Below are 27980 nucleotides of genomic sequence, written 5' to 3'. Positions count from 1 at the left end.
TTATTATTATTATTATTGTTGTTGTTGTATTGCTGTCATTATTATTTTTATTATTATTATCGTTATTATTGTTGTTATTATTATTATTATTATTATCAATACTACTACTACTATTATTACTATTACATATTAAACTTGCTTATATGATTTAAATCTGTTCTCATTTATGTAATAGCTAACATTATCTTGGGTATAATATTTATGATCGTTTTTGTCTCATTTAAAGGATTTATTTAAATTATCCCTCCTTCATTAAATCATTTTATACCAAGTCTATTTCTCTTATAAATTTTCCTAAATGTTTTAAAATTTATATTTTTTTTCAAATTGTTTAATACTTCGATAATTGTTAAAACACATTTTCCCAAAGTTAGTCAGATAATTTTCAAATCATCGGACAACCGCATGTTAGCGGCTATTTCAAGTGCTAAAACCTTCTTACAATAGTAATATGAATCTCGTACCCTTTTCTCTAAATTTTAAGACTTAAATCTGTTAGGGTCTTTTAAATTAAGTTTTCTTAATTTCTTTAAAAAATTAAGTGGCGACTCATCTTTTGCTAAAATTGATTTTTTCCCTAAAAAGATGAAAATCAATTTTAAACTCTCGTCCATTTTTTGACATAACAGTCATATTGCAATGTTTAAAAACCAGGGTCATAATCGTCCAAAAAGAACCTAGACAACAAAAAAAGATAAATTTGAAATTTTACTTGAAAATCAGATTTTACGCATCAAGAGGAGTTTGTGGTTGAAACACCCATTAAAATCGAGTTTGAAATCATGAAATTACTAATTTTGAAATTTGAGAGAAAAATTCCAAAATCCACATTGAAATATTGATTTTGAAATATTTTGAAAGATAATCGTTAGGAAATGATTTAGAAATGATAAAGAAGCTTATTCCAACGAATTTCCTCAAAAGATTGCTTCAGAAATTGCCTTTCCTAAGCTCTAATTGAGTAACAATGGTGGAAATGAGAAAAAGGAGGAAGAAACCCAAAATATGGACTATTTTCAGCCAAAAAGGGTCTGTTGATCGCGTTTACCGCATTTAACTTGCACCAACACTCTTTAAAACATGTTTTTAACCCTCAAAACTCATTCAAAACCCTATAAACATGAACCGTGCCAATTGATCATAAAACATGTTTCAGAGCCAATGAAATCGTCAGATTTTCGAAAAAAATTGTTGTGACAAAAATATCCCACGGACCTCTCTTAAGCCTAAAACTCAACTTTTAGCCTAAATACAAAAATAAATGCTAAGATCTCAGAACTCTAACCAGCCACCCTACTAGACCAAACTTGATGTTCCAGACGCAACGGAACTAACGAAATCACCATCCGATGCTCGGATGTCTTAATGTTGACCAAAAGTCAACTATCTCATAAAAATTCCACCAAAGTCTCAAAATTACTAAAATCTCTCCCGATCGCATCAGGGAACCATACAAACCATTATCCAAAAAAAAACAAAGCATAAAACCGCTAGGGAAAAGGGCAAAATGGTCATTTCACATGAAAAAGTAATTTCTCAAAAATTGAGATATTACAGAATATGAAAGGGGTATAGTAGACACTTGATATAGAGCAAAAATATGATGGGGAAACCCCATTTAAAAAGATTGTCTTAAATTAGAAAAAACAAATAAACAAGGCTAAATCAACGATGATTAAAAAAGTATTTAAGAGACGAGAGAACATTTCTACAAAAGGAATTGTAGTAGCATTTCTCATCCTTTGAGAAGTTGGAGTAGAAGGTCTGGCTAGCTCATGTTGGAGGAGTCAACTTCTGGTTTGGAGGAGTCAACGTGCTTGATCAATCCGTTTACGGACAAGAGCCCTTCTTGCTTCAATCCATTCACAATAATACGAAGCTTACCAACGTCTGGATACATGTCTTTATTTAGCTGAGAATGGGTAAGAAAAATGGGTTAAATCATTTTTGGGTTAGAAAGAGGGATCAGACATGGGTTTAAAATGGGAATGGGTTGTTTTTAAGATATTGGATTAGTTTTGATTGATCTTGGGGATTTCCATCCAAGTAGGGGTTTGGATGATAAGTTTCTTAATGATAGGGATATAAATAATCAAATAGGATAAAGAGTAAAATCAATTAATAAATGAAAATTGAGAGATATTTTTGATTCTTTACCCCAAAAAATAATTATGTTAGTAATATAATTAACAAATTAATTTAATGAAGGAAGAAAAATAAAGAGTCGTCGAAATTTTCATACCGTGCGTGAAAGAAAGACAATAGCGGTGAAACAAAAGAAATCTCTTTGCCTGCGTATAAGGCTATAAGCTTTGGCTAATTGGCTGAACCCCTCTTTGGCAGAATTCCATAGGATGTTGACGAGATGGAGCAGAGCGATTTCCCAGTTTGGTAGAGTTAACTCCGAATTGGGAAGACATTTGCGTTCTTTTCACTGTCGAGATTATTCCAAGGTTGCCGCCGTTGCTGAGCCGGCTGCTGATAAACTCTACAATAATGCCCAGGTTTTGACTTTTTCTTTTTTGGATTGGCCAATCTACGGATTACATTTCTTGGTTTATTTGCTGCATCTATTTGATTCTAAAAAAGATGATTTACACTAGGTTTAATGATATTGCCAAGTAAAATTCACTTTCGAATTCGCTGGTGTTTTGAGTACTTTATGACCACTTCATGCTAAATTGTTGTATACTTAAACTAACCTACAGTATAAAATTAAATTGGAATGGAGTTAATACATGGATTAGTTCTGTAACTGTTCCCTTTGGGTTGATTTAGTGTTATCCCGCATGAATCTGTTGCTTGGAGTTTTTATCTTTTAGTTGTGATGCTTGCGTGATATATATAGTTTCACTAATTGACTATGTTGTGGGAAATGAAAGAAGATACCTTAATTAAGTTGTTGGCATTTATACTGAACAGAGATTTGTTGGATGTAATTTGTGCAACTCTGTATTTTTTTGGGTAAGTAAATTGGTCCAACTTTTGAAGTGCTGCTAATTGATTTCGGTCATTTAAATAGGTAAATTTGAACAAGATGTTCTGGTCTAAGCCTCATTCACTGGCACTAGCACCTGATTCACCATTCAGAGTTGAAGATCCACAATACGAGGGCTTTAAGCGCGTTATATTTAAGCTAATGCTGTTTTATAGTAAGCAAAGCAAGTCCATTCGAGGGGCAAATGTTATTTATCATCGTGTTATTCACCAAGTTGATAGACCTGCTATTTACGATGGTTAGTCTGCTCCTTGATCATCATAGTCTTTTCCTTTTGTTATGTGTCCATGGATCACTATGTTTAACTTTTTTATCATCTTATAAAAAATAATAACAATGGTCCACATCTTGTGCTTTTAAACAAAATAAAATTCAGTATGATTTTATAGTTGGCCTATATCTGAAGTGAAAGATGCAGTTTAGGGAAATAATACACAAGCTGTTGAAGATGGTTCTTAGCCTAAGTTTATTGTCAATGTCTTTCCTTTTTTGATGAAGTATTGCCAGTGTCTTTCCTTTTCTGATGAAGTATTGCCGGTGTCTTTCCTTCCTCTCCATGAATTCAAGTAGTTATTGTTTTTCAGGTGCTCTTGTTTTGAGGTGTGAGTTTCTGCATTGAATTTTGAAAGTGTTGTGCATTAAATACCTCCTTATTCACATTGCTGATAGACAACCTGCTCACAGTATCTGGCTAATTCTTACTATCATTTATGCATGGGCCACTTTTATCTTTTAAGACTTCGCCCAGCTTGTTTACAACATTCTTGCTCATGTTAATACTAGAGCCCGACTTCTTGAATATTCATTTTCCATGTGATATTCAGCTATTTGGGATCCAATATGTCTAATATGATATCTCTTTCCCGTGAAAATAACAACAACAACATACCCTGTGAAATCCCACATGTGAGGTCTGGGGAGAGTAGAATGTACGCAATCTTATCACTACCTTGTGGAGGTAGAGAGACTGTTTTCAAAAAACCCTCTGCTCAAATGCAACTATTCTAGATATAAAGAAGAAAATATAGCACGTCACAAGAAAACAATGCAAAGTCTACCAGAAGGGGGCAACAACAACATAAAATAGTGCAATAATCGAAACATAATAAACAATATACTAGGATAGATCATTGAAAATAATAATAAATACTGATGATATCAAAAACAAGGACTACAGTAATACAACTAGTACACTGGCAAACACCAACCATCCTAAGCAAGACAAAACTACACTACCTACTAACCTTCTATCCAAATAAGTTTCCTCCACACCTTCCTATCTAAGGCTATATCTTTGTAATCTGAAGCTGCGTCATATCCTGTCTTATCACCTCTCCCTAATATTTTTTCGGTCTATCCCTACCTCTCCGCGTATCCTTTATAACCAATCTCTCACACCTCCTCACTGGTGCATCCATACATATTCTCTTCACATGTCCAAACCATCTCAGACTCGCTTCTCTTATCTTGTCCACAACGGATGCCACTCCCGCCTTATTTCGAATGTTCTCATTTCTAATTTTATTGCTCCTAGTAAGACCACACACCCACCTCAACATCTTCATCTCTGCAACATCCATCTGCTGAACATGAACATTTTTGACTGGTTAGCCCTCTTCTCCATACAACAATGTTGGTCGAACCACCACTTTATAAAACTTACCTTTGAGTTTCGGTGGTACCTTTTTATCACACAAGACTTCAAAGGCAAACCTCCACTTCATCTACACCTCTCCAATACGATGTGTGATTCTCTTGAATTATAGACCCAAGGTACTTGAATCTGTCTCTCTTGGGGATATTTTGTGTGTCAAGCCTCACTTCCACGCCTTCCTCATGCATCGTCTCACTGAATTTACACTCCACATACTCTGTCTTAGTCTCAACCTGAACCCTTTAGTCTTCAAAGTTTGTCTGCATACCTCTAGCTTAGCATTAACTCCATTGCGCGTCTCATCAATCAGTACTATGTGATCCACAAATAACATTCACCAAGGCACCTCATCTTGAATGTCTCACGTCAATTCATCCATCAGCAAGGCAAATAGGAATGGACTAAGAGTTGATCCTTGATGTAACCCCATCTCTACCAGAAAGTGCTCTAAGTCTCCTCCACTGTCCTTACTCGCGTTTTAGCTCATTCGTACATGCCCTTTATCGCCGTGATATAAGCCACCAATACCCCTCTTGCCTCCCGGCATTGCCACAAGATGTCCCTCGGGACTTTGTCGTAGGCCTTCTGTAGGTCAATGAACACCATATGGAAGTCTCTTTTCTTTTCCTGGTACTTCTCCATTAGTCTCCTCGCAAGATGGATGATCTTTGTGGTTGATCCACCACTCTCTCCCAAACTTTAATAGTCATGAATCCAAATTGATTCTCGGAAATAGGCACACTCCTTTTCATCCTCATCTCTACCACTCTCTCCCAAACTTTAATAGTATGACTTAACAACATAATACCCCCTGTAGTTGTTGCAATTTTGGTTTTCACCCTTGTTCTTGTACAACAGAACCATTGTATTTCACTTTCATTCCTCGGGCATCTTAGCCGTCTTAAAAATGACATTGAACAAGCTAGTCAACCATTCCAAACTTGCTCTATCCGTTGTCCAACAACAACATACCTAGTGTAATCCCACATGTGGGTCTGGGGATGGAAGGATGTAGGCAGACCGTACCCTACCTTTGGACAAGCAAACAAATTGAAAATTGGTTATTTAATGTGACACAGTCGATGCTATTTCATTTTCACCAACAACCTTACTTTTCTTCTCCATCTTTAGAAAGTATAATTACCTTTTGTTCCCAGGTTAGCTATGCTAATTAATGTTTTTTTAGTTGTCTGATTGTGTATATATGTTGCATGCAGTATTTAGCTTGGAGAAAACATTTAAGACCACATTTTCGTTACTAGTTATCCATATGTGGCTTTGCTTGCGACGGTTGAAACAGGAGGGTAAGGAAGGTGTTGAACTGGGACAGTACTTGTATGAGATTTATAATCATGATGTGGAGCTGAGAGTTTCCAAAGCTGGGGTAAGTTACAGAACCCTGATACAGAAAATCAACTAAATAAGCAAATAGTTCTTCTCGACATTCTTTTTTTTTTTTCACTAAGCAGTTTCTGCTGGAAACATGATTCATATTTGAACTATTAATCTTCCTGGATATAGCTTGAATTTCTGATTTTGCCGTTGTCATTCAATAAGCAATGTCCGGGTAGTCATAAAGTTGTCAACTCTTAGATTCTAAGCATAAAGAATGACTGTATGCCCTCCATAAAAAAAGAAAACGATAGGAGAAATGAACAAAGGAGGGGAAGAATGACAAACAGGATTATAGTAATGGGCGGTTGTACTTATCCAAAAGAATTGTTGTAGGCTGTTGTATAAAAACTCTGTAGTGCTAAGCTGGGGACATCAATGATATAACAAGGGTGTTGTAGAAAAATTTGTAGTGCCTAAGCTGGGGCATCTGTGATCTCTGCAGACATAAGCTTCTTTCATATTTGTTCTTACATTTGAGATTTTGGATGCTTGTAAATCTAACAGATCACTTTCCTTGGTGAAGAGCTTTGATATCCTCAAAAAGCTTTTACTTTTCATCTCTACTTTTATTTCCTGATGGGTGTTTCATTAAAAAAGAAGGCATCAAGAAGATGCAATAGTTCATCTCTACTTTTTCTGTTTTAATTTACACATTTGATATGACAATTCTGGAGGGTTTTCTTACCTTTTTGTCTTTCAAGCATTAAATTTATCTCAGGTTACTTCTCCCGTGTTTGTAGACTTCTCTTGTCTTCAGTTTGATATTAATAGCAAAACTTGATTCTATGTTTAAACAGACCGATTGCAATTTCCATGGTCTGGCATGTTTTTTGCATTGTCCAACTAGCAGTTTTTTGAATTTCTTCAGTATAAGGCAGCCCCTTTTAATTCTTTTCTTCTTCGGAATAGCTTAAAATCACCAAACCGTATCTGCTTCCAGAAGACAATAGCTTTAAAAGTTGATACTTGGTAAAATTTTGCCACCATTTGTTATGCTCCTCCACATAGAACCTCCATATGTTAAATGTATCTGAATGATCCTCCACCCCTCCACTCTCTCACACTTGTGCTCCGTATTGTCGATAACTTTACGATGGTTGATTCTCCAATCTTAATCATCAAATTCACTTTCCTAGGAGTTCTATGCTGAATACCCTCAATGTCTATCCCTAGTTCCCCTCGCTTTCATAGAAGAAGTTACTATTTCCTATTTTGAAGGTTTATTTCCTCCTCACTGTTGTTTCACAGAAAATTCGTGAGATTCTTCTAATCTTTCAACCACAATTCTCGGGCATTATGGGCGTATAGTAAGTTGGGATACTAGACAAAGTACCCTTGATAATGTCTCGTTTTCCATTTTCGAATAACTTTTGCGACTTTCTCCTTTCAACTTTCTCAATCACCGGATTATGTTCGATGTGTTGTTTGTGATTTTATTCCTGTGTATATCCAAGATGGAATTCTATAAGTGTGATCTTTCTTAGTGAATGAAATCTGCAAGGAATGGGGAGTAGGAAAACTATGAGATCTAGATTTTTGCAAAATCTTGCAAAATTGGGAGATGGAGAGCTTAAAATCTGTACTGTGACTATTGCTTCAATCAGTTGTCCATTCTCACCACAGCTCCAATCTATTCATTACAATGGCAGACAAAAAAAGGGCAGCCCGGTGCACTAAAGCTCCCGTTATGCGCAGGGTCCGGGGAAGTGCCCGACCACAAGGATTTTAAGCGCAGGCTTCAAGTTCTTTGATATTACACGGTGGAACTTCGGTAACATAACTTGGTTTGATTGGGTAGAGAGAAGCAGAAATAGAATGCGTAGGATAACATTGAGCAGAAAGACAATGGAATGGATCTGTCACATTCTCAAGGAAGCTTCCAATGACAACAAGAATTTGGTAAGAAGATAGAGGACAAAAGACCAAATTTCGGAATATTATGGTCCCAGAAATTACAATGTACATGATAGATACATGAGTTTTTTGACTCTCAAAGGAGAAGCCAGAGAAGTTATTATTGTTCCTGAACTTGCCAATGCGGGATGGAGAGACACGACTCTCAAGATGGCTTCTTTAGTACCACTCTACAACATACAGTCAAACAACATCCAAAGCCAATTATTCCGTACACCAGGCTGGTTAAGAGCAGTAAATGTTAGAACCAAAGTCACAAGGAACCGATTGATAACATTGCCCACTAGGGGGAAGCATCAGAGGATTATTAGGAGGAACTGAGATACCCACTTTGACTAGTGTAAGAAGATGGGCCTCTTAGATCTGGAAGGAAGCATTTGGAGTCGATGTCTATGAAATGGCAGGGCTTATCTTCCTCTTTGAATTCCCAAATTAGCACATGCTGAAGCATATATTGTAAGGAGAATGGACTTGGAAGAGCCTGAAGGTACAACATGAATGGTGGAACCTGCTAGTTGGTTGCACACCTTTCCAGAAAAGACGAGAAACGACCTGGATCAGAGCAATAGGTTGCCCCTGCATTTGTGGTCCACAGATACCTTTAAAGAAATAGGTGATAAGTGTGGACGACGGCACAGAACAGAGGAGGAAACTAAACCATCTAAAATGGTATCGAATTAAGGTCAGGAGGGAAGGATGAAGAATACCCAATGAGGTTGCCATAACTAAAGAAGGTTACACCTTCAGAGTCCTGATCTGGGTTGAGAAAGCCACAACCTTCGAAAAGGCTCTGATCAAAATCATGGTGAAACAACAACCATGACAGAGACGACGGAGACTGGAGGATCCCTAGGAGAGGCCTTTGCACTGAGGTCTGATCTATGCTCAATGAATAAGATGGGTATACCTAGAGGATAAAAGCCTCCTTTGACTTTATCAATTAAATAGCCAGCTTGACAGCTGTTGATTGGAATGCGCACGTGGGGAGTGGATATCATCTAAAAACAATCCATGTGAGGGACATGTGAGGTCTCCAAGTCAGGAGATGGAAAGTTTAGGTCGATCTAAAATTGGGCCGGCCTAAACCCAGGCACAATTCCAACAGAAGTTGATTAATCCACAAGACAAACCCAATTCAAAGTTATAAATTGGTCAACTCTGGGAGGAGATCACAATGTTGAGAACATCTTTCCTAGTGACTACCATCGCAATAGAAACAGAGGACCTTTGACCCACTGCTACAGCTCCAGACGCCGAAACACTTTCAGAATATTCGAAGAAGACCGAGATAAGTCTCTAGAAGAAACAAAGGGGGAATTATTGGTGGAGGTAAGGGGGACCGAGAATTGCAAAGAGCTACATATTGTGATTGGCAATTCAATCTCATATAGAGACTAGAGAGAGTTGGGAAGTGGAAGAAGTGATACCATTAGCTACAAAATCAGCTACAGAGGTCATCAAGAAGGGAAACATCAGATTGTAGATTTGATAGGATCTTTGTAACCTCTTCTTTGTTTTGGAGGTGGCCAGCGTACCCTTAATGCTGAGGAATACAACTTTACCTGTTTCAAAAAAAAAGAGAAGGGGAAAATCAAATCAGCATGAGTTGATAGAACTTAATTAAACTTGGTAAAATGTTTGGAACTGATTTTAAAGGCCATGAAGAGGAAGCTATGGAGCTCCTAATGCAAATTGATGCATGCAGGCAGACTAGGAGGATGGAGCCATTGGCAGAAATCAAGAAAATAGATTCAAAGGCACTAATGAATTAAAGAACATAATTTCTTTTGATGTCAAGTTCAAAACCAATGAGGGCAGGAACAAGGGTAATGGGTGTGCACAATCTAAATCATGAAGCTTAACCCTGTGTCTTGGAATGTTAGGGGACTAACTGATGGAGGAAAAGGAGAGTGGCGAAGAACTGTATAGAACAATGGAGGGCTGACATTGTCTGTCTTCAAGAGACTAAGCTACTGGGAGACATCCAAGAGATAGTGAAACACATATGGGGAGGGAGATGGATTAAGTATGGTTGCTTAGAAGCAAGTGGTGCTAAGGGTGGAAATATCATGTTATGTGATAGTAAAGTATGGAAGGGAGAGGTGTTGCAAAAAGAGGTTCATACATTAACTTGCAGTTTTGAAGCCATGCTCCAAAACTTCAACGGTTACATTTCAGGGGTGTATGCACCAAACTGTAAAGTGGAAAGAAGATAGCTCTGAGATGAGTTAAGGGTTGTTAAAAGTTTAATGGAGGGTCCTTGGGCAGTCTGTGAGGACTTCAATGTGCACAGGTTCCCCACAAAGAAGAGGAACTTGTCAAAGGAGGTCCTTTGCCATGGTAGACTTTTGAGACACCATATAAGACTTGGAACTTGTTGATTTTCCACTAGGAGGAGGAAAATATACATGTTTCAGGGGAGACACTAACACTTCTGCATCATAGATATGTTCACATCTTAGTGGAGTGAACAATCAGCAACATGAAGCAGATTGCTCTCCAGAGATTGACTTCAGATCATGTGCTTATAGCCTTACATTGTGGACCTTAGGATCTAAACAAATCATATTTTAAATTCAAAAATTGGTGGCTAAACACGGAGGGATTTGCATACAAAATCAGGTCTTGGTAGAGTTCTTTTGCATTTTTAGGGAAAGACGACGACATATTAGCGTGTAAATTAACTCTTTAAAGGGTAAGCTCAAGGAGTGGAGTAGGGAAAAAAAGGAAACCTGTCTTTGCAAAGGTCCAATTTACTAAACAAAATGGCAACTTTGGACTCTATAATCGATAGAAGAGCTCCAACAGAGGAAGAGGCTGCTTTGAAGGCAATAACCTTCTTGGAGTATGAAGAGCTACTCAAGAATGAAGAGACTGCAGGGAGGCAAAGATCTAGAATTGTGGCTAAAAGAAGGTGACAACAACACTAAGTTCTTCCACAATTCAGCTAATGCCCATAAAAGAAGCAATTGTATTGACATCCTAGAAGTACAAGGGGAAACAATGAAGGAACCAGACAGAGTAAAGGAGGAGATATACAGTTTTATAAGAAATTGTACACAGAAACAGAAAGGTGGAGACCAACAGGGAACATGATAAACTGTCTTACAATAACAAAAACAGAAAAAGTACAGTTACAAGCTAAATTTGAGGAACAGGAGGTGTTCAGTTGCCTGAAGAAGTGTGTTGTGGACAAAGCCCCTGGATCTGATGGATACACCATGGGCTTTTTCATCAAATGCTGGGAGATTTTAAAACATGACATCATGAATGTTTTTATAATTTCTATGAGCATGAGATGTTTGAAAAGAGCTTCAATGCAACATGTACTGCTCTTATTCCTAAGAATACTTTAGGCCAATTATCTGGGTAGATAGCTTCTATAAGCTTTTGCCTAAAGTGTTGACCGAAAAGATCAAAAGGGTGATGGATAAGTTGGTAGATTCCCAGCAAATGGCTTTCATCCAAGGTAGACAGATTATGGATGCAGTATTGATAGCAAATGAAGCAGTAGATTCAAGACTAACACAAAAGATGCCTGGAATCTTATGCAAACTGGATATAGAAAAGGCTTATGACCATGTGAATTCGGGGTTTCTACTCAACACTCTCAGGAGAATGGGATTTGGGGAGAAGTGGATTAGATTCTGCATCTCCACTGTAAAGTTTTTAGTACTGATTAATGGAGCTCCTGAAGGTTTCTTTGCAGCCCAAAAGGGAATAAGTCAAGGGGACCCTTTGTCCCCATTTCTATTCATCCTAGCCATGGAGGGGCTAAACAATATGATTAAAAAAACAAAGGTCAATGGTTGGATTTCAGGTTTTGAAGTGGCTACAAACAGTGGAGACAATCTGGAGGTCATACAACTCCAATGTGCAGATGATACATTGATTTTCTATGGTGCAGTAAAGGAGCAGTTAAGATATCTAAGAGTAATCTTGATACTCTTTGAAGGTATCTCAGGATTGCACACTAATTGGGGGAAGAGCCACATTTTCCCCCATTAACACAGTCCAAAACATAGACCTTTTGGCTTCAATTGTAGGAGGAGAAATGGGAACCCTACCTTCTATATATTTAGGGATGCCATTGGGGGCCAAATCAAGGTCAAAAGAAATGGGACAATGTTCTGGGAAAATGTGGTAGGAAGCTATCAAAATGGAAAGCCCAGTACTTGTCTATGGGGGCAATACTCACTTTGAACAATGTTGTACTAGATGCCCTCCCAGCATAATGCCAAATCTTTTCCCCATCTGAGCAGGGGTTGTACAGAGGTTAGACAAGATCAGGAGATTCTTCATCTGGCAAGGAAATAAAACCAGGAAAGGCCATCACCTAGTCAAGTGGGAAATGCTTATAACAAGCAAGAAACAGGGAGGTCTTGGCATTAAAAACCTGAAGAACCAAAGTAAAGCTTGAAAATGAAGTGATTGTGGAGGTATGCGCATGAGTCACATTCTCTATGGATAATGTGATCAAAATAAAGTATGGAGAATTGGATGGGTGGATGACTAAAGAAGCAAACAATCCTTATGGTGCAACTGTTTGGAGATCTATCAGAAACTGGTGGTCCATCTTATTTAGCCACACTACCATCAGTGTTTGTGATGGTAGCAAAATTACCTTCTGGAAAGATAGGTGGCTAGGTAATTGGAGTCTAGCAGAGAAGTTCCCTGATTTAGCTCTTCATCTGGACAAAACAGTAGCTGACATGTGGTCTCCTCAAGGTTGAGACTTAATTTTCAGAAGAAGCTTGAATGATGGGGAAATTCCAAGAAGGATTGAATTCTTTAAAATTTTTGAATCTTTTCAAGGTTTAGAGAATGAGATGGAAAAATTATGGTGGAATGAGCACAATAGAGGGGTATACAAAGTAAGTTCAGTGTACAAATTTTAAACTTGACAGTGGTACAAGACTCCTTATGGCCATGGAAACAAATCTGGAAAGCCAAAACACCTTTGAAGGTGGCGTTTCTCATGGTTGTTAGCAAAAGAGGTTGTTTTGACACATGAAAACCTAAGGAAGAGTAACATCATTTTAGTCACACACTGCTGTTTGTGTTGAGAGGCAGCTGAGACTGTGGGACATTTGTTCTTGCATTGCAGAATCACATACCAGCTATGGAAGCTTTTCATCAATTTCAGAGGCATACAATGGACAATGCAAGATTGTTGACACTCTATCTAGTTGGGAAGAAGCTGGGAAGGGAGCTAAGAACAGGAGCTATTGGAGAACCATTCCATCCTGTATATGGTGGATCTTTTGGAAGGAGAGGAATGCTAGACGTTTCAAAGATAGGAGTAGAACAGTACAGAAGATTAAAACAGATTGTATTTTTCTTTTGTGTTTTTGGTGTACAAAGAACTATCCTATCAATGCAGAAGATATCCTAGAAGTTTTAGAACCATGTTAGGATTAGGAGTTCTTTGTTTTCTTGCTATACTCTTATCTGTTGTTGAGGGTTTTAGCCACTACCTAAGTGCTGATTTATAATACGAATATTGGCTATTCAAAATAAAAAGAGCTTAATAGTGTGCTTGGGTACTATATAAGCAGAGATATTCACTTGTGGACCAAGACTGTTGAATTGGGAGGGGTAAGGAATGGTATGTTCATAGTCAAGTTATTCTTTAGTAGACTGCTGAAAACGGACAAAAGAGACTTTTGCAACATTGATCCCAAGAGCACCAAGGAAAATGGTCTTTTCTCTTGGACAGTCATATAGGGAGCCATCCTGATGGCCGATTATTTGTTAAGAAATAGGGAAATCTACATTAATGGTGCTTTGTGTGCGAGAAATCTGGAGAGGATGTAGGCAATCTATTACATCATTGCCTGCTAGCACATAGATTAAGGTGTATGGTGTGGAAAGCTGGAAATTCAGAAGGAAGCAGTAGAGAAAGAGCATGGGAAGGAAGTTGTTCTGTTGTTACTAATATGAACAATATAGAAAGAGTGTAACATAAGAGCATGTGGAAGAATATAAAATTCATTGGTAAATATTTTTGTAATGTTTTCTGTATGTGGACTAAATTCTCTTTTGTATAAATCTCGTAGTCTGTTCACATAATAAAATAAATAATCCCTCCTCCCCCCCCCCCCAAACGTGCACACACACACGCCAACCAAATAAAGAGACCCAATCTTCGATCTTGTTCAACAAAATCATTATGTAGAAAATGCTTCTAATCTTGGTTTTGCACAATTTGTATCACTTAAATGGGGAAGGGGAGGTTTAGTATATGACTGGACAAGCAGCTCCATATGACGACCATAATTTATCTGTCCAATTATGATTTATATTGACATTACGGTTTTATATGGTAAAATAACGAGATTAGTTGCGTTTATGTGTATCTTTTATTCTATCAAATTGCAGGTTAACTTATTGTTGATTAAATGGATGAAGGATTTAGAAAAGATATTTTATGGTAATATAGTCGCTTATGATGCTGCGATGCTTCCTGAAGCTAAGCAGGATGAGTTGCAGAATGTGATTTGGAGGTAAGGCATGGAAATATTGGTTCAGGCTCCACAACTTATCTGAACTTTGCAGGTCTCTTTTTTTTGTTTGTTTATTAAGTATTTCAACAAATGGAGTTTACAATCCGAACGTATTTACATGGTCATTCTATAGTTCATTACCATTTCAAACTTAGGACTCTGCTCAATTAGGATAAACCAAAGGTTTTGCGTAAGTTTGAAAATACTTATTTAGAGTATATGAGCTGAAGTTTCCAGACCTTAATTACATATAAGAAAGAAAAAAAATAGTTCCAGTCCTTAATTTGGCTGCAATATTGTAACAGTCATTGAGTTCGCTTGAAACATTTCTAAGTGTAGTCCTAAATTATATGTGAATGAAGGTTGTAAATGTTGGTGTCTGCTTAACAAACTAGAAATAAGTGTGCTTGATAAATATGCCCTAGATTGTGTCTTCAAGAGATACTAATGAGAAAATTTGTAACGTATCTCTTTTTTCCTTCTTTTTCACTTTGTAAAGAGTTTATATTGAATCTCTTATGGAAAATAATAAATGATTCTTTTAAATTCTTTTAAGCTTGCATGCAACTGATGATGGAAAAGTCATTTTAATGCATGACTCCTACATCAAGTCATTTTTAGCTACAATCAAGCTAAGAACGTTAAAGGGTTAATAATCAAACTAATCATTTAAAGTTAATTGTGTCTCCCTTGTATTTAAGCATAGCTGAAAGTGTTATTATTCTACAATCTGCTTCTCTCCTAAGAGTAATTGTACACAAGTTGAAGCCTTTGCCTTATTACCTTTTTTCCTGGGAGGTCATTGACAATGCTATTGCTAGCTCACTTTCTTTTTAATCTTTAAATTTCCCACCTTTACAAAATCCACCTGAAAGTTGAACAGTTCTCTTGACCCTGACATTGTCCAAGGATAGTTCGAAATTGTAGATGGAACTTGGAACAAGCTGTTGGTTGATATTGCAGCTGCGTTTTTTGAAGCATGATGTTACTGTGGTGTTATAATAAACTTTGATTTGGTGTGGCATAGGAGAAAGGTATACATAAAGATAGTGTTATATTTGGTAATCTGAAATGAGTGAAGCTCTCTTCATAATGCCCTCTTTTAAGCTTTATAGATCGCCATTTGTTTACCAGTGACAATTGTATGTGCATTTTATTTTATAGGCCTTCTGATGTTTTATGTTGTAGGAATGTCTTCTCTGATGATGGTAGTACCTCCACACCAAGTGATGCTGCCTTGCTTCCTGTCCAGGCAAGTACATTTTTGTACATATACTTGAGAAGCTCCTCTTGATGCAACAGTCAGAAGTAAATACTTGTGCTGGAAGCTGCTTGTTGTAGATAAAAAGGTCCGAGGTTGCATGGAAAATGGGTTTCTGGAAATCCTTCTGTTCTTTATGAAAGAAAATTTATTCTCTTTTCCCCTTCAGTTGCCGTTAACTTTATCCTGGTGTTTACTGCAAGAAACAGAGTAGTTTTGAGCCTAGCATATATCATTTTTTGATGCTATATTTTTTAAGTAATTGTCCTTGCATTTAATTTTATTTTTATTGGGCTGTGCACCAGGTTCCGCATACTGTTCTGATTTTTCTTTGCTTATGTTGCATTTAATTTCTTTTTGGCTGAGCTCTGTACCTAAGGTGTAGCGCGTTCGAACTTTTGGCATGCCATGCTTATTATATTCTATTTATTGTGTGGTTGCAGGCTATGTCAAGGTATGTTCGCAGGGAATCCAACTGTCTGTCATTTACAGGTACTAATTCTGCCTCAAACAAATATGTATAATTTCAATTTATGTGAGAAGGATGTTAGAACTTGTTAACTGAGGGCTTTCATGCTCTTAATATCCCCTCTTAAAGAGATGGAGAAAAGTATTAAACAATGCGAGGCACTGCAAGTTACTGTTTGACTCATTCTCTGTATTTGTGATGTCATGTTTCACATCTGCAAACCACCTACGATTCACAAAGGAAGATAGAGGAAATAGGATAAGAAAATCTTTTACACGATGCCTTGTTGCTTTCAAATCCCCAGTTTGTGGGTTGAAAGATGTTTATACTGGTGTTTGGGATGACTCAATGCTTTATATACTCTTTGAGTACAATAAAATATTTTCGTACTCTTGAATACCTTATCAGTAACACAGAGACATTTTTCCTGCATTTCAAATGCTTCCATGAGTATTTTCGATGAACCTCCATAGAGCTAAGTTGTGTGGACTTCACTTTTGATGCTGCACCCATGTAAGGGTGGCAGCGGAACCGGAACTTACCGGTAAGTGTGGCAGCGATACCGGACCCGGGACAACCGGACCGTACCGGTAATTTCTATAATGGTTGTCCCGGTATGTACGGACTGGATCGGTATTCCGATTTTTTTTTCATTAGTTAAATTAACTTAATTAATGGATAAAAAAAATTCTAAAATACATTATTAATTTAATATTTCTTCCAAACTACATTTTTAAAGTTTAAATTTCTAAGTTTAAACTTTTAAAGTTTTTTTTTTTTTTTTTTCGAAATTTTCCTTTTATTGAATAGTAGTTTGTACAATTTTTTTTTTTTTAAGAAAAAGACTCAAAGAGCCCAAAAACAAATTGCAAAACTACTAGCCCAGTCCACAAAGGACAGACCTGTATTTTTCAAATAGGCCCTTTCCTCTTTTTTTTTTTTTTTTTTCAAATAACATGACTAAGATATAACATGGAGAATAACAAACACTGTAATTGGGTGCTCAATCCAAGGATGCAAAACGAAATAGTAGATCATGGAGGCTTTTTAATCCGTTTGGTCTTCCTCCGTCTGAAGCTGGGCAGGCCGACTCTATCTAGCATGTAGTATCCTCGAGTACCAGGAGATAGCTGCTGGAGGGTGGTGTAGTGGCCTGGAGTGGTAAGAGTGTGACTGTGCTTGGAGAGAGCATCCGCAGTGAAGTTTGCCTCCCTGTATACATGCCTGCAAGAAAAGAAAGCAAATAATTTGGAAATAACAACAAGGTCATGAGTTACCTGGTGAAGGCTCCACGGAGGTTTCGTTTGATGATTGATCCATTTAGTGAGCAACTCCGAGTCAACTTCTAGGATAACGTGCTGAAAGCCCTTTTGAATGCACCATTTAAGCCCATAAACTGCCGCCTCTAGTTCGGCTTGATTGTTGGTTCCCTTCCCTAACGGTATGGCGTAGGCGAAGATGAGTTTACTCATGTGATCTCTTAAGATTCCACCCCCCCCAGTTGCCCTCGGATTACCCAATGCACTGCCGTCAATGTTCAGCTTGATGAAACCGAGTTGTGGCTTAATCCACGAGACTTGGGTGATCTTCATCTCATGAGTACACTTACCTATACAGGAGATGGTGTGGATCCAGTTCGAAGGCCAATGGATATAGGGGTACGCGACTCTAAGGAGATTTGAGATGTCCTTGAAAACTCCAAATTTCACTCTCGCCAAACTAGAACTCCCCCCCCCGTATTTGCTCGCGCACCTATTCTTCCACAAATTCCAACATATAAATATTGGGGTGGAGTGGAGGATAAGTTTGTGAGCTTCTGTGCGGTACTTGCGAAGCCACCAGCTCATAACAAGAGGTTTGAGGGGTGTGGCTTCATGCCTTATGCCTAGGCAATCTGAGAAGTAGCGCCAAATATTCCTAGCGAATTGGCCAGTGCTGAAAATGTGCTCTATGGTATCCGAACCTGGAATGTGGCAGCAACAACATGGAGTGGAATCATAGCCGAATGCAGTTAGCTTTTCCTGTGTTGGCAGCTTGCCTCTAAAAGCCCTCCACAACAAAAAAGAGCATTTAAAGGGGATGTTTTTGTGCCAAGTGTAATAGTCGGAAAATGTCTTGGTCCGGTGTTCCCTGACAACCTGCCATGCCAAGGAACATGTGAAGTTCCCATTGGTATTAGGCTTCCAAATGGCCTGATCGGGTGTGTTTCCTTGCAGCTAAATTGTGGAAGAAGTAATGAGAGGGACGAGTTGCGCTGGTGCCAACTGATTTAGCATATCGATGTTCCATTGCCCATTTATAAGAAAATCAGCCACCCTCGCATTGCTTGCGTTTCCCAATTCCTGCCTATAGTTGGCTAAGGGGCCGATACCTAGCCAATCGTCCCACCAAAAATAACACGAACCCGAGTGAAGCCTCCATTGAATGTGAAGTTCAGCAATGTGTTTGTTGTGCATCATGCGTTTCCACACAAGCGACTGGCCAGAATGGAATTTTTTCCTGATGGGGTTGTCTCTCTGACAGTATTTGGCTCTAAGGAACTCACCCCACAACGTTGGTTTAGCTCTAAAGATCCACCATTGCTTGAACTGGAGAGATTTACACACATCTGTAATTCTCCTAAACCCAATACCTCCTTCGTCATAAGGATAACAAAGTTTTTTACATGAAGCCCAATGGTATTTTTTCTTGTTATCCTTCCACCCCTAGAAAAAATCAGCGGTGACTCTCTCAATCTGTTTGAGAGTAGTACGGGGGGGGGGGGGAGTAATGGCCGAAAGAAGGTGAATGGGGAGCGACTGAAGTATGTATTTCACGAGTGTAGCTCTACCGCCGTAGCTGAGGATTTTGGAGTGCCACCCTCTAATTCTGTTGACAACCTTAGAGACCATGTTCGTGTAGTACATGACTCTTTGCCTGCCAATGTACAGAGGACATCCTAAGTAGGTGATGGGACTATGCTTCTGAGTGAAACCCATAACCTGTTTCACCGTTTCCACAGAAGTGGCTCTTATTTTTGTTTATAAGCTGCCCCGATGTCTTTTCATACAGAGTCAAGGTCTTCATGATAATTTGAAGAATTTCCCTCCTTCCGGAGGAAAAGATGATGACGTCATCCGCAAAACTCAAATGGTTAATTTGTGGGCCTCTTTTCTTCGTATAAAAACCATGGTAGAAGTGGTAATTATGAAGACTATTTAGCATTCTGGAAAGCACCTCCGCTCCCAAAATGAATAAAGCGGGAGCAAGAGGATCACCCTGTTTGAGCCCTCTGGTGGAATGGAAAAAACCATGTCTAGACCCATTAATAATAACAGAGTACCAATTGTTAGACATGATTCGCCAAATCATATCAATAAAGGTCTTACCGAAGCCCATCCTTCTCAGTACCAGACAAGTATAAGACCAGGAGACTCTATCATATGCTTTGGCCATGTCTAACTTGATAACCACGTTGTCACCAATAACAGGCTTTCGGATATCGTGGATAATCTCCTGTGCTAGCATGATATTTTCGGAGATGCTTCTTCCTTTTACAAATCCGGACTGATTGGGAGAAATAAGAACGGGGAGAATCGGAGCAAGCCTGAGGCTAATGAGTTTTGATATGATCTTATTGGTGAAGTTACTGAGACTAATGGGTCTGTAGTCAGAGAGTGTGTTGGGGTGATCTACCTTAGGGAACAAGACCAAACAAGCATGAGAAAAGAATTTAGGCATAGCATACCCTCTGAAGAAAGAAGTAACCACTGCTAGTAGGTCCTCCGAAATAATCTCCCAGCAAGCTTGGAAGAATTTTCCATTCATACCATCTGGACCAGCTGCAGAGTTAGGATTCATGGAGAAGACCACATGTTTCAATTCTTCAATGGTAGGCGTGGCTTGAAGGATTTCATTCTGAGCATCTGTGATTATTCTAGGAATGTAATTCAAGATGTTCTCCGGAATCGGAGATTGATCACCTGTGAATATTTTCTGAAAATGATCGCAGGCTGCTCTAGCAATGTGCTCGTCGCCCTTAATCTAATCCCCTTCTTCGTTAGTAACCTTGTGAATGAAAAGTCGCCTTCACTTTTAAAGTTTAAATTTCAACTTTTAAACTTTGAAAATTTAAAAATTTGAAATTTAAACTTTGAAATTTTAAATTTTAAAAGTTTAAAATTCAAATTTCGTACTTTTAAAGTTTGAATTTTTAAAATTTAAATTTCAAATTTGAAAATAGAAGTTTAAACTTTTAAACTTTTAAATTTTTAAAGTTTAAAATTCAAATTTCATACTTTTAAAGTTTGAATTTTTAAAATTTAAATTTCAAATTTGAAAATAGAAGTTTAAACTTTTAAATTTTTAAAGTTTTAAAAATTAAAATACATGAAAAATACTTGAATTAAATTGAAGACAATAATTAAAAAAAATTAAGGCGAATAGCCTATTATTTTATTTATAAAAAAGTAATTAGTACAATTTATATCACAATTTACAAATATTAAAAGTGTACCTAATCGACTCAACCACCTTCTAGGAAGGGTTCTGTTTTAAGTAGGTCTCGAATTATCTAATATTTGTACTCTCCAAAATAGTCTCGTCTTAATTTTTCTAACATTTCTCTAGTTACTTGTTCCGAAAGTGGTTGTATAACTTGTTCCTCTAATGCATCCATTCCGTCTTTTAAAGTTTGAATTTTTAAAATTTAAATTTCAAATTTGAAAATAGAAGTTTAAACTTTTAAACTTTTAAATTTTTAAAGTTTAAAATTCAAATTTCATACTTTTAAAGTTTGAATTTTTAAAATTTAAATTTCAAATTTGAAAATAGAAGTTTAAACTTTTAAATTTTTAAAGTTTTAAAAATTAAAATACATGAAAAATACTTGAATTAAATTGAAGACAATAATTAAAAAAAATTAAGGCGAATAGCCTATTATTTTATTTATAAAAAAGTAATTAGTACAATTTATATCACAATTTACAAATATTAAAAGTGTACCTAATCGACTCAACCACCTTCTAGGAAGGGTTCTGTTTTAAGTAGGTCTCGAATTATCTAATATTTGTACTCTCCAAAATAGTCTCGTCTTAATTTTTCTAACATTTCTCTAGTTACTTGTTCCGAAAGTGGTTGTATAACTTGTTCCTCTAATGCATCCATTCCGTCTTCACTTGAATCTATCAAAATATTGTCAACATCATATTCAAATTGGGCAGGTAGTAGCGGACGCCCAAAATTCCTACGCTCCGCATTAATCCAATCCCTAAATAATACTGATATCTCTAAGTTGTCAGATGGTAACGAATACCTACGCTCTCCTATTTGAAATTTGACTGCACTAAAATCTCCCTCCGAAGCTACTGAATAGCAAACAAATCTCAAACAACCCGTTGAAGCTTTGGAAATGCCTTGCCGCAGTTCCTCCACCAATTCAAAAGGTCGGGTTTGCCTTCTGCATCCTTAATGCTTTCCGTTCCCTAATTAAGAAATTCATCAAAATCATTTTTTTCGTTAGAAGTAAGTCCTAGATAACTTTCTAACATATCATCAATATTATCTTCAGAATATTTACACTTACATGTTTGGGGTTCTTCTTGACGTACTACTTCATTTAAAATAGTAGAATTATACAAGTCATATAATTTTCTAGCTTCATTTTTAATACTATATTTAACCGTGGATAAACTAGGTTCTTCATCATTTTTAATACCTAAATTTAAATAATTTTTTTCAACCATTAGTGATGCACCAACTTCTTTGTATGTTGGATTTAATAAACAAGCAGTTAAATAAATTTGAGGATTAGAAAAAATTTATTTTTTAAAAATTTTTCAATCATCTTAGCAATAGAATGTTGAAATTTTTGTTTATTTCGATAATCATAAAATTTAGTCGAAACTGCACAAATATTTGGTAAAACGGAACAAATAGTTGGGTAATAAAGTCCAGAAATTTGTTTTGTAGCTAAGTAAAAAACTTTTAAAAACTCCACAAGTTCTTTTACGTCATCCCAGTCTGTTTCTGAAAGTCTAGAATTCATATCTGCGTTATTAGCATTCCAAACCATTTGCAAAGGTTTTCTATAGTCATAAGCTACCTTAAGCATTTTATATAAACAATTCCACCTAGTAGCAACAGTTTTTGGAATTTTTCTATATGGGAGATTAAATTCATGGCACCTATTTTCAATTTTTTTACGTCTAGATTTTACTTGATATTTAAAAATAAAATGACATGCAGCTTCACATTTAATGCAACCATTATTATACATTGCTATATCATCTCTAACAATTAAATTATATATACGTGCAGCACATCTAATATGAAAACCATCATCATAAATAGAGCTAAGTACATCTTTTAAAATATCACTAGCAAATGTATTATTAGAAGCATTGTCTAAATTGGCACTCATTATTTTATTAGTTATTCCAAAAAATTCTGTAACTCCTAAAATAGTTTGAGCAATATAAGCTCCAGTTTTTGAAACTTCACAACTTTTGTAACCCAAAATACATTTTTGTAAATTTAAATTTTCATCAATCTAATGACTGGTAAATGTAAAATAATCATTATCATTTACACTACGGCCCATATCAGAAGTTATGGCTATTCTAAAAGTATTATAATTAAATAAACAACGAAGATAATGAAAATGTTGGCCTTGACAATCAAAAATGGCCTTTCTAATAGTGTTTCTTGAAAAATCATTAAATGATGGATTATACACTAATCTAATATAATGAATAAAACCAGGATTTTCACCAAAACTAAAAGGCACCAAAACTAATATAATCATTATCACCAGGATTGTTGTTACTAGATTGCCTTTTAGTTTTGGTGAAAATCCTGGTTTTATTCATTATATTAGATTAGTGTATAATCCATCATTTAATGGTTTTTCAAGAAACACTATTAGAAAGGCCATTTTTGATTGTCAAGGCCAACATTTTCATTATCTTCGTTGTTTATTTAATTATAATACTTTTAGAATAGCCATAACTTCTGATATGGGCCGTAGTGTAAATGATAATGATTATTTTACATTTACCAGTCATTAGATTGATGAAAATTTAAATTTACAAAAATGTATTTTGGGTTACAAAAGTTGTGAAGTTTCAAAAACTGGAGCTTATATTGCTCAAACTATTTTAGGAGTTACAGAATTTTTTGGAATAACTAATAAAATAATGAGTGCCAATTTAGACAATGCTTCTAATAATACATTTGCTAGTGATATTTTAAAAGATGTACTTAGCTCTATTTATGATGATGGTTTTCATATTAGATGTGCTGCACATATATATAATTTAATTGTTAGAGATGATATAGCAATGTATAATAATGGTTGCATTAAATGTGAAGCTGCATGTCATTTTATTTTTAAATATCAAGTAAAATCTAGACGTAAAAAAATTGAAAATAGGTGCCATGAATTTAATCTCCCATATAGAAAAATTCCAAAAACTGTTGCTACTAGGTGGAATTGTTTATATAAAATGCTTAAGGTAGCTTATGACTATAGAAAACCTTTGCAAATGGTTTGGAATGCTAATAACGCAGATATGAATTCTAGACTTTCAGAAACAGACTGGGATGACGCAAAAGAACTTGTGGAGTTTTTAAAAGTTTTTTACTTAGCTACAAAACAAATTTCTGGACTTTATTACCCAACTATTTGTTCCGTTTTACCAAATATTTGTGCAGTTTCGACTAAATTTTATGATTATCGAAATAAACAAAAATTTCAACATTCTATTGCTAAGATGATTGAAAAATTTTTAAAAAATAAATTTTTTCTAATCCTCAAATTTATTTAACTGCTTGTTTATTAAATCCAACATACAAAGAAGTTGGTGCATTACTAATGGTTGAAAAAAAATATTTAAATTTAGGTATTAAAAATGATGAAGAACCTAGTTTATCCACGGTTAAATATAGTATTAAAAATGAAGCTAGAAAATTATATGACTTGTATAATTCTACTATTTTAAATGAAGTAGTACGTCAAGAAGAACCCCAAACATGTAAGTGTAAATATTCTGAAGATAATATTGATGATATGTTAGAAAGTTATCTAGGACTTACTTCTAACGAAAAAAATGATTTTGATGAATTTCTTAATTAGGGAACGGAAAGCATTAAGGATGCAGAAGGCAAACCCGACCTTTTGAATTGGTGGAGGAACTGCGGCAAGGCATTTCCAAAGCTTCAACGGGTTGTTTGAGATTTGTTTGCTATTCAGTAGCTTCGGAGGGAGATTTTAGTGCAGTCAAATTTCAAATAGGAGAGCGTAGGTATTCGTTACCATCTGACAACTTAGAGATATCAGTATTATTTAGGGATTGGATTAATGCGGAGCGTAGGAATTTTGGGCGTCCGCTACTACCTGCCCAATTTGAATATGATGTTGACAATATTTTCATAGATTTAAGTGAAGACGGAATGGATTCATTGAAAGAACAAGCTATACAACCACTTCTGGAACAAGTAATTAGAAAAATTAAGACGAGACTATTTTGGAGAGTACAAATATTAGATAATTCGAGGCATAATTAAAACAGAATCCTTCCTAGAAGGTGGATGCGTCGATTAGGTACACTTCTAATATTTGTAAATTGTAATATAAATTGTACCAATTACTTTTTATAAATAAAATGATAGGCTATTCTCCTTAATGTTTTTTTAATTATTGTCTTCAATTTAATTCAAATATTTAAAATTTTAAACTTCTATTTTGAAATTTAAATTTTAAAAATTCAAACTTTAAAAGTCTTAAATTTGAATTTTCAAAGTTTAAATTTTATACTTTAAAATTTGAAATTTAAACTTTAAAAGTTTAAACTTTGAAAATTTTAAAGTTTAAAATTTGAAATTTAAACTTTAAAAATGTATTTTGGAAGAAATATTAAATTAATAATGTATTTTAGAATTTTTTATTCATTAAATAAGTTAATTTAACTAATTAAATTTCGGAATACCGGTCGGTCCGTCCCGGTATGTCTGGTTCCGGACGGAACCATCATTTTCATGGCTGGTTCCGGTAGATACTGGTCCGGTTGTCCCGGTTTCGGTACTGCTGCCACGCTTACACCTATGTTGGATTCTCCAATACTTTTGGAGAATCTAACACACATCTGTTAGCATTTTTGAAAAGTCCGAGGAACATAGCGACAGTCAGGATGCTTGATTGTGATTTTAGTTTTTATTTCTGTGTATATGGAAGTCTTTGAAGTGATTCTTTGCTCATGTCCAATTATTTGTGACAATGTTTTGCATAAGGCTGCCTACCTTAGAGTTGGTTGAATTCAATCCAACCATTCAATTTGCATGCTTCACTTTAACAACATGGGGCAAGGTCTTGATTGGACATTGTATTTGTCTCTGCTAATTTCTGTGTTTTCATGCCCATATTTGTGATGCATGGTTGATCCTAGCCTTTTTCACCTTTAGCATCCCATTTTCCATATGAACCATGTTATGGGACACAATTACCAATAAGACTAAGGAAATTCTGTTACTTTCTTTTCCTAATCAAATCCTAACTGTTAACCTGTAATAAGATAATATTACAAATTTCCAGCACTATCTCGACAATGATATTGCTTTTGGTTTGACAGCTAAGGAAGCTATATATTCGGGGAACTTCATGTTCACCTCATTGGACAGCACAACAGCTGGTACAGTGTAATGAGGAGAGAGATCAAAACCAAACATGCACACATCAAGCGTACCAAAATGCATGGATGGATCCAGGCTTGTCAGTGATATTATAAAGATACTGCTGATTGTTTAATTAAGCAAGAGATGTGACGTCCACTATTCTCTATCTTTAGTAAATTTGGTACAAGTCTGAAGCTGCTGGTTTTTTGTTCCCCAGCATGAAACTTGGATAAAAATATCCTACTGTCAGATGTTAATTGCTTTGATTTAAATTATAAAAGTAATATACGAGAGTTCAAGATTTGGAATTCTGGAAGTGTAGCGATGTATATTTCTGTTATTTACTTTGTGGGAAATGTAGGATGTGAGCTTACAGCTTAAATTGATCCGGGATTTGTTGCGAAAGAAGTGCTTAACTAGCAACCTAAATGTTTCATTTAAAAGAGTCATGAACAAAAAATTTGCAGACTTCTGATATTTGTCTATGACCTCAAAAAATCTTCAAGACAGTGGTATGTACACTTTCAGAATGTTGTAATTTTTAATGGTTTTATCATGATGGATGAATACGGTGTACACTAAAAGATCAAGAAACAAACTTGTAATTTTTAATATTATATATAAATGACATATTTATAGATGAAAATGATAAGAGTTTACAGTCGAGATTAAGTCATGATTGTCATCCCAATTTTGCGATGAAAAATATGAGTGAATCTACATATATTATTGTACTTAAGAAGATTTCAAGCGATTTTCCAAAGAAACTGTTGTATCTTTCTCAAGAGAATTACATTAGAAAAGATCTTGAACGATTCAATATGTAAAAACAGTAGCCGTGTTAATACTACTATCAGTAAAGGTCAAACTTTGAATAGCCAAATGTGTCCTAAAATTTCTGAAGAGAAAGAAAGAACGAGTCGAGTTCCTTATAGGAGCGCAGTTGAAAATCTAATGTATAATATTGTCACGATCCGATTTTTCTCAGGTCAAGATGGCACCCACTATAACCCATCAGTAGGTAAGCCAATCCGTAAATCCGGAACGTCGTTTGAGGACGAAAACTAAACAAGAGTGGCAAATTATAAAAGTAAGCAGAATGAATAAGCGGAAGTAAACCAAAACATGATATAAATAACTAAAGATTCCTTCCAGAACCTGGAAGTCACAAGTACAGAGTTGCTAAAAAATAAAAGACGAGTACAAGTCATGAAATTGGACCGTACATATATATACAACAACTAGCTAGTCTCAAAAAGCAAAAGACGGGCCATCCATACTGAAGGAGATAGAAGTGATCCAGAAACGCCAAGTGCTCACCCTGGTCTTCGAATCTGACTGCAACAGGCTCGATCGATTCGTGATGGTAGCTGACACTCGATCGTGCATCACGAAAGTAGATGCAGAGTGTAGTATGAGTACCAAGACAACAGGTACCCAGTAGGCATCATAGGCCAACTGAGCAGAAAGGGTGAAAACAATATGAAAAAGAGGAATAAGCATAAATAGGAGTCAACATAAGCATCACAAGAAAAAACTGCACTATCTATGAGACTATAACTAACTATACCTAACTGGACCCCCATAATCTAGGAGGGACACTCGTGCACAAGTTAAATAAAAACCCTGACGAACCCCCATAAGCTTGCCGAGTACACAGAATAGCTACTACTATCAAGGCTGGGAACCAAGAATCTGTGATGTCAGGAACTGAATTACTGTATCATTTCCAAACCCAGAATCTCCAAGAGTCAACGAACTAGGGGTGACTTAAGGGCCGAGGTCGGGATTGGGACCCAGATGCTTGCCCGAATGTCAAACGTGGCCAAGGTCGGGACTGGGAACCCAGATGCTCTTCATAATACATCAGTACGGTCGAGGTCGGGACTGGGTACCCGAATGTTCACCGTAACACATCGATATGATCGAGGCCAGGACTGGGTACTCGGATGCTCGTCATACTAGCAAGCCGACAGAGGCCGGGACTGGGTACCTGGATGTTCCCTGATAATTCAAAATGGAGGCCGGGACTGGCTACCCAACTGCTCACAGATAATTTATTCCATGGTGCCGAATATTCTCTTTTCCAACAAGACAACAACAGTATCGAGAATCTCCTCCCCAATGTGTCAACT

The 27980-nt window shown here is 36.3% G+C and overlaps 1 protein-coding gene across 1 annotated transcript; it reads left to right on the top strand.

Annotated features, from left to right (window-relative positions):
• Window positions 1–2245: 2245 nt before the first annotated feature.
• LOC129898630 (uncharacterized) lies at window positions 2246–26268 on the top strand. Its single transcript, XM_055973252.1, has 7 exons — window positions 2246–2504; window positions 3023–3236; window positions 5870–6036; window positions 14343–14467; window positions 15656–15719; window positions 16172–16220; window positions 25803–26268. The coding sequence occupies exons 1-7, from the start codon at window positions 2355–2357 to the stop codon at window positions 25871–25873; spliced, it is 840 nt and encodes a 279-aa protein (XP_055829227.1). The 5' UTR covers window positions 2246–2354; the 3' UTR covers window positions 25874–26268.
• The last annotated feature ends 1712 nt before the right edge of the window (window positions 26269–27980 follow it).

Source organism: Solanum dulcamara, chromosome 8 (assembly GCF_947179165.1).
Source record: "Solanum dulcamara chromosome 8, daSolDulc1.2, whole genome shotgun sequence".
Classification (NCBI taxonomy): Eukaryota; Viridiplantae; Streptophyta; class Magnoliopsida; order Solanales; family Solanaceae; genus Solanum; species Solanum dulcamara.
The sequence above is the reverse complement of the archived record's forward strand: the minus strand, read 5'-3'. Positions and strand labels throughout refer to the sequence as shown.

Coding starts and splice junctions, on each gene's coding strand:
- LOC129898630 (XM_055973252.1), top strand. CDS start 2,355: ATGTTGACGAGATGGAGCAGAGCGATTTCCCAGTTTGGTAGAGTTAAC. Junction 2,505..3,022: donor AACTCTACAATAATGCCCAG/GTTTTGACTTTT, acceptor TCATTTAAATAG/GTAAATTTGAACAAGATGTT. Junction 3,237..5,869: donor TAGACCTGCTATTTACGATG/GTTAGTCTGCTC, acceptor TGTTGCATGCAG/TATTTAGCTTGGAGAAAACA.